General features: G+C 39.2%; 1 protein-coding gene across 2 annotated transcripts in view; it reads right to left on the reverse strand.

Annotated features, from left to right (window-relative positions):
- RAPGEF5 (Rap guanine nucleotide exchange factor 5) overlaps nt 1-13,303 on the reverse strand; it is a 220,801-nt gene that overhangs the window by 162,996 nt on the left and 44,502 nt on the right. For both annotated transcript variants that reach the window (XM_087428762.1, XM_004418931.3), the window contains exon 5: nt 11,700-11,868. In XM_087428762.1, coding sequence (XP_087284888.1) covers nt 11,700-11,868 — 169 coding nt within the window. The remainder of the gene's footprint in view (nt 1-11,699; nt 11,869-13,303) is intronic.

Raw genomic sequence — 13,303 nt, forward strand, 5'->3', positions numbered from 1 at the left:
CCACTCTCCTTCCTCCCTCAGCACTGCGGCCCTCCCCAGCTCGATGCCAAAACGCCCAGAAATGCTACTCCTTCCCTAGCAAATGTATTATACAAAATGTAGTTTAATTCTGATTATTTAGGAATGTAAATACACATCAATGCAATCCACTGAAGACCAAGTTCTCACAATCAGATCAAAATAGACAATGAAACAGATATGGCAAGGGAGAATAAAGAAAAGAATCAATTGTAATACTTGCACATTTTCCCATTACTACTAAAGGGGGCTGTGCTGCTCAGTGAACAAGAGAGGAAGAGAGAAGCTCTGAGTGTGGTTTGTCAGTGGTGAGAGAAGGGAAACAGAGAAACCTGGCTGGAATCAGCAGGTAATGGCAGTGACAAGGGACAGAGGACAGAAAGAGAAGAGAAAAGGAGTGATTCCAGGAAGGAAGACCCATCCCTGAGGGTTTGTGCTAGCAGGAAGCTCTCAAAAGGCACTGTCTAGTAATTCCCATGGCTGCTTCTCAATGTCTCTGCTTGCCAACAGCCCAGGCCTGACCTAGTAATTAGCCACGGAAAAGTGCCAACTCCTAGTGCTGCGGGCAGACGTCTTTATAAGTCCGAGAGGTCTGCAGTATCTAAGGGTGTCATTGTGAGGACACAGGAATGGCAAAAGCCTGTGATCCTCTGCCCTTGTCTCTCTAACCATCAAACTAGACACATTATCATTTTACCTAGCCCCGACTGAAAAAAACAAACAAAAAAAACCCTGCCGTCCCTACAGTCTTCCCCATCTTAATTAATGGCAACTCCATCCTTCCAGCTGGAAGCCATTCTTGAATCCCACCTCCCCACATACACACCCACACACACCCCACATTGTATCCATCCTGGAATCCTACTGACTCGACCTTCAAGGTATATCTCCTATTTGACCACATCTCACCACGTCTACTACCACCACTGTGGTCCCAGCCATAAAATTTTGCCTAGACCCAGGAGCCAGGGTGGTCTTGTTAACATGTAAGTTAGATCATGTCCCTCTTCTACCCAAAAATCCTCAAATGACTCCCCATCTCCCTCAGTATAAAGCTGAAGTCTTTACAGTGGCTGACATCTCTTGCTGTCTCACTCAGCTCCAGCCACATGTGCTTTGCCTTTAATGCTTCTGCCTTGGGCCTTTGCACTGGCTGTCCCTCCTCTCAGCCTAGAGTATCTCCCCCAGATACTCACATTGCCTTTTCCTCACGTCCTTCAAGTCTCTATCAACTTCTTGGAGAGGTCTTTCCTGACCCATATCCATATCCCTCATTTCCTACTTTATCTTCATAAAGTTTTCTACCTTTAACCAACATAAATCGTCTGTCCCTACTACTAGACTGGAGGCTCCATGGGAGTAAGATTTCTATCTGTTTTCTTCATGGTTACATTCCCAACACTTACAACACAACCTAGTACAGAACAGGCATTCAATAAACATTCATTGAATAAATTAACTGAGTACCTTAAACTTCAAGGAATGCTCTGCTATGAACCACCATCCTAGGATTCCCACTGCACAAGGTATTAGCTTGTTATCTGTAGTCATTTCAGCTGAAAGACCCTGCTTATACTCAAGAACTATTCCCTTTAGCCCCCATCATTCTCCCAGTCTCCTGCAGCAGGTCTTCCTTTCAAGGACCTTCTTGTCACTAAAATCTAACAAGAATGACCTTCTTACATCTAACACCAAAAGCTGGTAACTTTGAAAATCTCTTAAATAAAATAACAGCAATACAATCATCACCTCCACCTCCTCATCTTGCCCTAAGAAATAATAGTACAGACTTAGTGACAGTTTCCAACCTAGACAATCATTTGACAGTCATTTACACCATTCATAATGCAACAGAAAAGAAAATCAGCAGGAAGTTTCCCACCTGAGGAGATCTCCCAACACAAACTCTCAGTCCAACATGGTTGAGTTCCAATAAAGAGCTTTAGGAGTCAGCACACAGGAGCTGTGATCTGTAAATCCCAGAACCTGGATTTAACTGGAATCCCTGCAGAGGTTCCCAGAATTCTTTTAGAGAGAATTCCTTCATATGAATTAGCATAATGGGTTCAAGATTATTCCAACGAGGTTTTTAAAAATAATGCTTGCCATAACTTGTCTATACAAGAAATAGAACCCACACTCCTTAATCAGGTTTTGACCAAAACATTTGTGCCTCAAGATCCAGGAGCAACCAATATCATCCTGGGGTTGGAAAAATCCTACCTCCTTCTCAAAAGTGGAAGAGGTTTCCTGGTATTCCATGGTGGAAGGCTGGAAGCATTTTCTTACAAAAACGTTATCCAAATAATATCGCTTTACCTTTGTATACTGATATAACTTTAAAAATGTACTAGTTCTGTCTTTGTCTATCTATCTGTGTCTCCCTATTGAATAGCATATGTGGGCTTCTAAGAGCTACCACCACACGTAATATTGTTCCTACAGGAACATGTGTTAAATGCATCCCAACAACCACAAAATAGACAAAATTTGGAGTCAAGTAGTTCGAGAGATAGAGACTGCATAATTGGCACAGGCCAACCCAGCTGAGGTGTCGTTCACAACCTTCCAGGTCCACTTAAGCCAGCACTATACTGGGCACAGACATGTTGCACACTACAGATAAACCTAACAATATGAAACATGTCCTCAAGTCAGCTTTCACGTAAAATGCTATTACTGCCATCCCGGGGGCTTTTCATTAGGTCCTGAGTACTTTTTGCATGTATAGTACACATCAATCTTTGCACTAAACAGAGATATTCTAGACTGGGACCTAATGAGGGTGGGGAACATACCTGTCTCCAAATCAGAAATCTGACAGGAAAGAGCATGTTCCTAGGGGATGTCAGGCAAGCCTGTCCACTACCTCCCACCACAAACCCCTCTCCCCACCCCCCCCCACCCCCCGCCACAGCCAGGGTGACATAGACCTGCTCTGTTAGGTTTGGAGGGACTCAAGGGAATCACTGTTTTTAGGATGGACTTCAGACTACAATGTTGAAATTCTAGGGCATGGAATAAACCAGAACCAAGACAAACTATAAAGGAATCTTTCAAACATGATCCCATGACAAAAAGGAGATGCACAGCACACAAATTTATGAAAAAAATCATAATATCCAGTATGTTTAGCAAAATCTATCTTTAAGATACTCTGCCAACACAAGTGCGAGCCACTTAGCGTGATCAGTGGTTGTTACAGGCATCTTAGAAGAAACGATATTCAAGGTGAGGTTTTGAAGGATAAGGAGTGGTCCTGGAACTGCAGCAGGATTACCAGGACAAGGAAGTTGGAAATGGCAAGAGATAAAGCTATAGATAAAGATAAAGTCAGGGTTCCATCTGCTACTGCTAAAGAGTTTTGGTTTTAGGCTGAGGGCCATGAACTTTGGCTGTAAAGCAAACGAGATAGATAGAGAAGTAACTAGAAGAATTAAAGGTAGGTTTGATATCTTGTTATTATGATTGAGAAAACCATTTGTTTGCTGAAGGAGAACAGCTAACAGAGAGTGAAAAACTGAGACAGCAGGAATAGGAAGTCTCTAAGGAGTGGTAGGACCCACTGCCCAGGGATAAGGATGAGTCTTGAGCAGAAGGAGGGGCTCTTCCTCCAACAAGCTGAGAAGGAATGACAGTAAGTTAGCCGACAATGCCACAATTTACATTTTCCTTGACAATCCAGAGTCCATTCCATACCTGCTGATTGTTAAGCAAGGAAAAATATTCATGGACTTTCTCTTTCAGAAATATTTCCTGATCTAGATTTAAAATTTTTCTTCCTAAGAAATCATTGCCAGCAAGTGCTAGACACCACAAAAAAAGAATGCTCCTCAAGGACCACATACTCAATCTCTACCACATCCAGTACCTACTGACCCCAGGAGGGTAAAAAGGTGTCATATCTAACACTCAAGCACTGTCTCATCTATATTTTCCCATAATATCTATATTCCGCTCACGTCTGTTTTGCTTAACACAGCAAATTCCTATGACAAAAAGAAACAGCAGGATGGCAGAAGAATGAGAATTAGATTTTTCTTGAGATCTTTGATATATGAATACAAACAGCTGTTCAACCCTCTCACGAGAAGATAATTTTTCATAGCATCAGGCTACTAGTTATGCTTATAGAGGAAATTTATCAAACCGTAGTAAATTGTGAATGTGATGGGTTTCATTAAGGATCTGGGGTATATAGTTAGACATTCATGTAAAATTGAATAAAACTAGTTATTACTGATACCTCTTTTGCACATTTTATATTGAGGATTTGAGGATTAGTGCTTAATGTTTAATTAAACAGGTACATTTCAAATGCTAGCACAATCAGGCCTAAAAGTTCAATTTTTGTTAAAATTCCTATACTACTGTTAAATATTGATGTACTCCCATAAAGATAAGCAATCTTTTCCCACATCTGGAATAAGCCTTGTCTGTAAACAATGGAAAATTTGGAGGACTTAGTGTTTCCTTGGGAGAGGGAGTGATGAATAATAACAAAGAATAAGACCAGCTGATTTCATAGCATTTTTATAAAAACAATTTAAAGTAATAAATGGAAATTTTCTTCACCTACGATCCTAATACAAAACTTATGCCCAGATCCATCATGAAAAAATTTTTTGAGAAATACTCAAAAAATGTTTAGTTACTGACACAGTATTTCCACCTCTCCAAAGATCATAAAATGAGAATCTAATTAGGAAGAGTCCAGAATAAAAAGGGTAGGTTTGGGACACAGGAACGGCACACTTGAAGTTGATCTCCCCAGTGAGAAGCTGTTAATTCAGCACCACTTCAGAAATTAAGGATGTCAATGGATTTCTCATGTTGCTTATACATGTCAGGTGGAAAAGAAAAAGTTAGGCAGCATAAGGAGAATAAAGGGAGCAGAGGTGACAGGGAGTGGCTAGTGGTGGTGCTACTGTATATAGGGTGCTAAGGGGAAACAGAGATCTGAATTTTGGGAGTCATCGCTGTGGAGCTGAGTGAGGGCACATCCAGAGTGAGAGTAGAAAAAGAAGAGAAGTTTGAAGACTGAGCTCCAGGACACTCCCTGTTTAGAGGTCAATGTTTCCAAATGTAGGTTTTATTGTTATGCATGTATGGTGAGGCCAACAGAGATCAGGAGACAAATGCCATTGAAAAAATAGGTCACTTTGGGGAGAATTAATATCTTAACAATATTGAGTCTTCCAATCCATGAACATGGATAGATCCTCCACTTATTTAAGTCGTTTGATTTTTTTCATTAGACTTTTGAAGTGTTTGGCACACAGCTTTTGCACACATTTTCTTAGATTTATACCAAAGTATTTCATTGTTTTTTTTTTTTTGCCCCAGTACATAGAAATATAGTTAAATTTTGTATATTGACTTTGTATGCAATGACCTTGCTAAATCCACTCATTAGTTCTAATAAATTTTTTGTAGATTCCTTAGGATTTTCTTGGTACATAATTATGTCTTCTGCAAGGAGAGATGGCTTTATTTTTTCCTTCTCATCTGTATACCTTTTATTTCTTTTTCTTGCCTTATTGCACTGGCTAGTGTTGAAGAGAAGAGATGGATTAGCCTGTTCCCAACCTTAGTGGGAAAGCATTCAGTCTTTCACTATTAAGTATGATGTAAGCTATAGACAGGTTTTATCAGATTGAAGAAGTTCCATTATATTCCTACTTCTTTGAGAATTTTTATCATGAATGGATATTGAATTTTCTCAAAAGCTTTTTCTGTATTTATGGAGTTTATCATACAGTTTTATTTTTAGACTGTGAATATGGTGAATTACATTGACTGACTTTTGAATGTTGAACCAGCCTTGTATTCCTGGGATCAACTCCCCTTTTTCATGATGTATTATTTTTATATACTGCTGGATTCGATTTACTAGTATTTGTTGAGAAAGATTTTTGTGTTTACATTCATGAGTTATATTGGTCTGTTTTCTTTTTCTGAACTTTGTCATAATAATGCTGGCCTTATACAAGGCCTTATATTATTTGCATATTGTCATATTCCTCACAGAGCCAAGCAAAGTACTTTATACAAACCTGATGAACAGTAAATGCCTGTTGAGTAAGTCACTCAGTAGAGTGTTGGTGACAAGTGGTTGTCTTTTCCCAGACCCTCTGCTCTCTGCCCCTTTTCCTCACCTAAGAATTAAGAGGAGCAAATTCAATTATCTAGGAAATCCCTTCCAGATATAAATGCTTAGGAAGCTACATATATGGAATTTTCAGAAGTGTCAGCCAAGTGGTGAGAGGTACCATGCTTGATAAGATATTCTTTATGTCACGTTAATATTAATCTGGCTTCTTTACATAGCATTTTGAGACTTTGATTTAATTAACTTTCACCTTTCCTATCATTTAACAGAGCTCTTTCTGTAAGGGCAACTTTATAGAACAGTAGATTTCAACCTTGGTGTGCATTAGCCTCACCTTTAGAACTTTACAAAAAATACTGAATCCATGTCTCATTCTCCATCCCCATCCTAATTCAGTATATCTCAGATTATACCTCTTTATTTCTTAAAAGCATCATAGTTGAGAACCACTGACAGGTCATTTCCAACTTCACTTTCCACCTTCAATTCACATTGTTGCTACTAAGAATAGAAGCCTGTCCCTCTGGCAAGTTAGGTAACCTGCCTTGCCTTAGTTCCCTCATCTGAAAAATCAGAACAACAGTAACTTCAAACTGTTGCCTTAAATAAGTCATTATATGTAAAATGCTCAGAACAGTGCCTTGTGTATGACAAGTGCTATGTAAGAGTTAACAATTGTTGTTATTGTTTTTATTGTTGTCACCGCCAGGGCAGCTTAGGCCAAGTGACTAAGCTAGTCGTTCTCCATTTTTTAAGCAGGGGAAACCCTTTAACATAGAAATAGATCAGAGACCCATAAACTCTGTACATGTTGATTGAGCAAATACATGACAAAAATGTTACCGTAAATTCAAGTAACAAACTATTTTATTTATTTCAGTAGCATCTATATACAGGGAAGTCATTCTCTTTATTCAATGTAACAATAATGCTTGGCTTCCCTATGGATTTGCAGACTCCTGCAATCAGTCTGAGCCTTGCTCCCCACCCTTCTCAAAGTCTGAGTTCCTCTGGCTGTGACCCACTTCTCCAGCCACATCAAGCTGCCTTGTGCCACCAGTCTTCCTAACTTCATGCCCTACACACTGTGCCATCTACACAAGTGCCCTTCTGCTTCTCTCTCTAGAGCATGGAATCATGAATGCTAAGAAATTCATCTTAACACACTGGACTGAGCTTCCCCTAGAGTTGCTTAGTGAGGAATCTGAATGTCAGCACACCAACCAATTAAGTATACTGCTCAATAACAGCAATAACAATGAGCAGTATGATATTTAAAAAACAACAAAAAAAGGTTAGAATCAAGAAAAGTCAGGTTGGGATGCAACGAGAGGGAACTGTTTCAGCAGAGGTCAAGTGGCTGAATAGGATGTCTGTGGCTTCCACAGACAGACCTCAGGAGCATCAGCAATGCCAGCAGGCATCCAGGAGGGCACATCAGCCAGGCAGGACCACCAGGCACTGATCAAGATGAGAGGGACAGACCCAACTTACACCAGCCACAGGCTCCACAGCAGATGCAACAGAACACCCCAGTTTCACTTCAGGAGTCACTAGGGAACTGGCTGCCCATCCATTAGGCAAGACAGGGAGGGTGGGAAAGGGTCCACCCTGACAGGAGAGCCTCCTCTGCCAGAGTCAAGGGGCCCACACCACTCATCATATACCCAGAGGCTGTCTGGCTGAGGAGCAGGGAGAGGGTGCAGAGAGACTAAGCCTTTTTATCAAAACATGCTAAACTTATTTTTATTTTAGCTAACTAAAGAGACTTTTAAAGTTACTTTATTAGAATAATTTTACTGGATTAGACTAAAATTATGGGGCTTCTTTTCCTTCTTCCTGGCTATCTAGTAGGATGGAGGCTCATGTGGACAACAAACAATAGACTGCTGAGAGAAAAACAAAGAAGCTACATGTTCCTTTACATGTCTGAGAGTAGTGTGAGTTAAATTTTAGCAATCCTCTACAACTCTTTTAATAACAGCATAAATCTTAACTGCCCTATAATTGGCAGAATATGGTTTTATGTATTCAAGGTTCATAGACTCAGTCTATTCAGAGCACTACCCCCCTACCCCTGGCAAGCTGGGAGCTGCTGTAATGGTGGTTGAAAGAAATAATCAAGCTTCCTCACAGCCTGAATTCTCAAACAAGTCAGTGTTAGAGAGAAACTTCTTACTAGTCCTCAAGGAATTATTAGGCTGCCTTTCCCTCTAATGTTTCTTCAGCATTCCTAACCACTCCCCATCCACAAAAAAGAGTTAGGAAAAAGTACATTCTGGATAACTTGATTTGGCTTTCAGTTTGAATGAGATACCATGACTTATTTTTAACCCCCAGAGATAGTACCCTTGACAACTGATTCACTCACTTCTTTCACATTACCTACTCAGTTTCAATATGAAAGTTATTTGTATAGAACAGGAATTTTGTTTCCTCAAATTAGCCTAGAAACCTGCAGCGGCTCTATTTCTCTTCCTGCTTTAAACATTCTTTCTTAAATGCAAAAAAAAAATCCACTTTTTTTCTTTTTAAAAATGCATTTGTACAGAATTGCATTTATATAGAGACACTAAGTGGTTTCCTCATAAGTTTAAAGAGATTTAGAGAGAAGACAGCAAATTAGAGGTGCCTAATGGAGAACCTCATAGGCAGAGCTTAATAGCCTTCAAACATCAAAAAGATTATTAAGAGGACCACAGGACTGGGTTTTCAGCTCATGAGAGGACAACCTAAGTTAACGAATCAAGAGCACTTTAGAGGGCATTTCAGTAAAAGGGATAAAAATGAATGAACAACATAATATAAAGGATAACATAGGACTAAGAATGACAGAAGAATGGAAAAAAATTTTGAGGCCAACAGCAAGAGCAGTAAGTTACTAAAAGTAAGAATGACGTGGACTGGAGACATCATGGAAGTTTTGTGGTCAACATAGGGCTTGGGCTCCCCCTTGAGGGGTGGGTAGAATTTGACTAGAACAGGAAAGAGACAGAGGAAAGAGCAGAGCATCACACGGGCATGAGGAAATAAACGGGTGTGGGATGGGGCTAGAATGAACGGTGAGCACCAGGTAGAGCAGAAGTTATGATGGGATTATCCACATCAACCACAAGAAGGGCCGTGACAACGGTGGAAAGAAGACAATGTCCCTAGGCATCTTTTCTCTAACCATAGTTTATTCCAAGGCTGGATAACCTAAACCTTGGCTTTCCAAAATTTCACCAAAAACATTCTACCAGAGGTTGGCCCCGTGGCTTAGCAGTTAAGTGCGTGTGCTCCGCTACTGGTGGCCCAGGTTTCGGATCCCAGGGGCGCACCAACGCACCACTTGTCCGGCCATGTTGAGGTCGTGTCCCACATACAGCAACTAGAAGGATGTGCAACTATGACATACAGCTATCTACTGGGGCTTTGGGGAGAAAAAGGGAAAAAAAGGAGGAGGATTGGCAATAGATATTAGCTCAGGGCCGGTCTTCCTCAGCAAAAAGAGGAGGATTGGCATGGATGTTAGCTCAGGGCTGATCTTCCTCACAAAAAAAAACAAAACAAAAAACATTCTACCATAGCTTAGAAGTTTGTTTTTAACTCTAGTGGAGAAAAAAATATATATTTCTCTCTCTAGAAAAAACTTGCAGTGGTTCAGTAATTTTATCTTTTTATATTTTGCGCTTATAGTATGGGACAGACAGATCCAAAGCTCCCCAATGACAATTTTCCCAGAGGAGTTACCAAGCCCAAATGCACATGTTCATACTGACAGAAAAAAATTTGCTGATAAACAAGGCATGCTACAGTGATTCTCAACTCCAGGGGCATGACATTTGTGTTCACTGATCAGTGTGACAAAAGACGACAAGTAATCTAGAATGAATATTAAGACTCAAAGTTTTCAATTTCATTTTTAGAACTTAGAGTAGACACAGGGCTTCCCTATAACAAGGTCATCTCACTCACTGGCATTCCAATCCGCTTTCTAAGTGAGGGAGAAAGAACTGGAACTAAATCATGAAGACTGCTTGCAAGTTTATTTTAGTTGCCCTTATGCCCACATTAATCTGGGGATGCCCATGGGATTGCACACGCTTCCATCTTGCATTCAGGACAGGAAACGGTTAAGGGCTGCTGGAGAATGCCAGTCCCACAGAGTCAAAGCAAGTCACAGCCGCCTCCAGCTTAAAAAGCAAACCACTCCTTCTTAGAAAGCTTGTTCAAGTTTATTGAAATGCTCCTTGACTTTTCTCAGGAAACTTCTGACCTATATTAAAAGCATATTACACTAAAGAACATTTTCCATACTTAGACTAATTGAGTGATGAATTATATTTGAATTTTGCTTTACCACTGCAAGAGCCTCTATAATGAGAGGTGTAAATTCACAACCATTTCAGAGTCAGTCTAACATTTTTATAGCTTCTGTTTATAACTTCTCAGAAGGGGAAGCTGGAATGACCCCCATAACTCCTGGGAACACACTCTAGCAGGTGTTAAAACCATGTGCATTAGAACCATACAGACATGCATTCAAACTCTAACACTCCACTCACCACTTCTGTGACCTTGGACAGGTTACCTGACATCTGTGCCTCAGTTTCCTCACTTATAAGATAGAGATAATAGTTGGAACATTCTGAAGATGAAATAATGAATATAAAGCATTTAGCATAGTTTCTGACATAAAATGTGTTCTCTACAATCAACCTTTCTATTACCACAGTGTCTCATTAATATTCTGACACACTTCTTCTCTAAAAGCCTGTATTAACTGTTCAGTATTAACTGTCATTTTTTTAACAAGAGCAACTTTCTTTCTTACGATTGTAGGTGTTTCTCCCTTAATCTACTTTCTTACCCATGAAATGAGGATAATACCACTTGCCCTGCTAATTTCACAGAAATGAAAGAGTCAACAGCATGGGAACATATTCTGAAAACTGAATATGTAAAAATTAATACCTAAAATTTTTAATCTGCAATTCATCATACTGAAATAAGCATGTCATTAATGCTGTGGATAAACAAAGGCATGTCAGAATCACCACGTCATGACTCAAGTCCTGTTCCAAAATCTTCTCTAACAAATTATTTTAATTTGTTTTAATCATACAGTGATTCAGTATCTTCATGTGACAATGATTCACGTGTTTTAATTTGCCAAATGTTGCTTCTAGATTATTTTCAGAAATGTCTGTTGAGCTCTTTCTTAGGAAAGTCACAACTTGGATAGTGGATAAGATGTGTTATTATTTTATTCCAACTTAAGCTAAATCATGTTTATTCCTAATTTAGATCATCTACTCATAGCAATGATTAAATTAGAAGCAGCATGGTGCAGCTGGCGAGGCACGGACTTCCGGGATTTGAATACCAGCTCAGTCATTTACTAGCTGGTTTTTTAATTTTCAGCAATTTATTTTACCTTCCTGAACCGGTATCTGAGAAACGGGAACAGAACAACTACCTCTTAGAGGAGATGGTGATCTTAAAGAGCAGAGCATAGTCCTTAGACACAGTAGATGTTCTCTAAGGGAGAATAATTTTACAATGAAACAAAATAGCATCTACTTACAGTTCACAGATGCCAGCTCTAGCAGGAATGAGAGGCACAAGTTGCAGTAAGAGTTTGACACCATTTTGCCATTCTTCTTCTCTTTCAAATTCACAGTACAAGTAGCTACATTCATCAGATGAAAACTGGTAGAAAACATAGGTATCTTGAAAGTATAAATGCTGGTCCACTGTTAGAAATGAAAAAGGTGTGGATCAGTTTTTTTTTTTTAAGTATATTATTTAGAGAGCTGTAAACCAAAGAATAAATTGAAAGCCCTACTAATTATTGGGGAGAAGCCAGGGATAGGACTATAATTATATATTTTAAGTCCATTCATGTTCACAATCCCGTTAAAAAGGACTTACTGACCAACATATTTTTATTACTTGAAGCTTTTGCCAGCATATTCACATTTTATAACTTTTCTACTTCAGAGACAGGTGAAATCTATAGCAATTCAAAACGAGTTGGGAGCAACTTTTTTTAGCATCTCAAAGCAAACTAAGACATTTAAGTACTTCAATGGTACACAAATACAACACCGAGGCAAGTTTAGATCAGTGGTTCTCAACTGGGGGTAACCGTGCCCCCCAGGTAACACTGGTAATGTGTGGAGACATTTTTGGTTGTCATAACTAGGGGATACACCAGAAGAAAGGGATGTTGCTAAACATCCTACAATGTACAAGACAGCCCCACACAACTAAGAATATCTGGAACAAAATGCCAACACTACCAAGGTTGGGAGACCCTGTTTTAAAAGGAATCAAGAACTGGAGACTTTTCCAAAAAACATTTATACAAAATGTTTTGCTAACCAGAAACCTGAACCCCACAAGCAAGCTGATAATAACATTCATCAAAGGTAGTTAACTGATTTTCTAAATAAGATTATCAGGTACTAGGTATTATTAACTCACTAAGATTACACCCACGTCCCCATCTGTAACACTCTTTCACAATGGGACTTGGGGTATGCCTTTCTGAACCTTGCTATGTTCTCTGATCCTCAATATTTATTACCCGTAGAAAAAAGGGCTTCCCAGTGACCAACCAGCACCTGCATGATGGAGCTAACTACAGAACCTAGATTGCTTGCCTTCTAATTCTTCAATTCCCTGGGCTCAACTAAGAAAAGAAATATCCACCATCTATTTTAGTTTCTAGTTAACATCAATTTTCTATTTTGTTTAAACAGCTAATTTTCATAGGTCATATCTCTAACTGCTCATGATTACTTTGTCAATTAAAATGGCATACACATTCCACTCATAAAACCAGTTTCTGATGATTATTCTAAGTACAGCAAGATAAATGACACATTTAGAGCAACTAAAGATGTCAATGATTAAAAAAAAATTGTGAGCAGCATTTTGAGTAGAGAAGGGAGAGGATAAGGGAAAGACTCTTATAAGTAGTAGTCTACGAATCAGCAAGAACCTATTATTTTTACAAAAGGTGTGAGAAATATCAAAAGATGACCTGTCAAACAGAAAAAAATAAGATGACTTGTCACTTTTATTTATATAATAAGAGAGAATGCAAATATTTACCTGCAAAAACAATTTCTATCTAGATTGTAACATCCTCTAGAAAATCAAGTACATTTTGGCCTGGCTTAA

This window comes from Ceratotherium simum, chromosome 1, assembly GCF_057802395.1.
Source record: "Ceratotherium simum simum isolate JZ-2026a chromosome 1, ASM5780239v1, whole genome shotgun sequence".
NCBI classification, from domain to species: domain Eukaryota; kingdom Metazoa; phylum Chordata; class Mammalia; order Perissodactyla; family Rhinocerotidae; genus Ceratotherium; species Ceratotherium simum.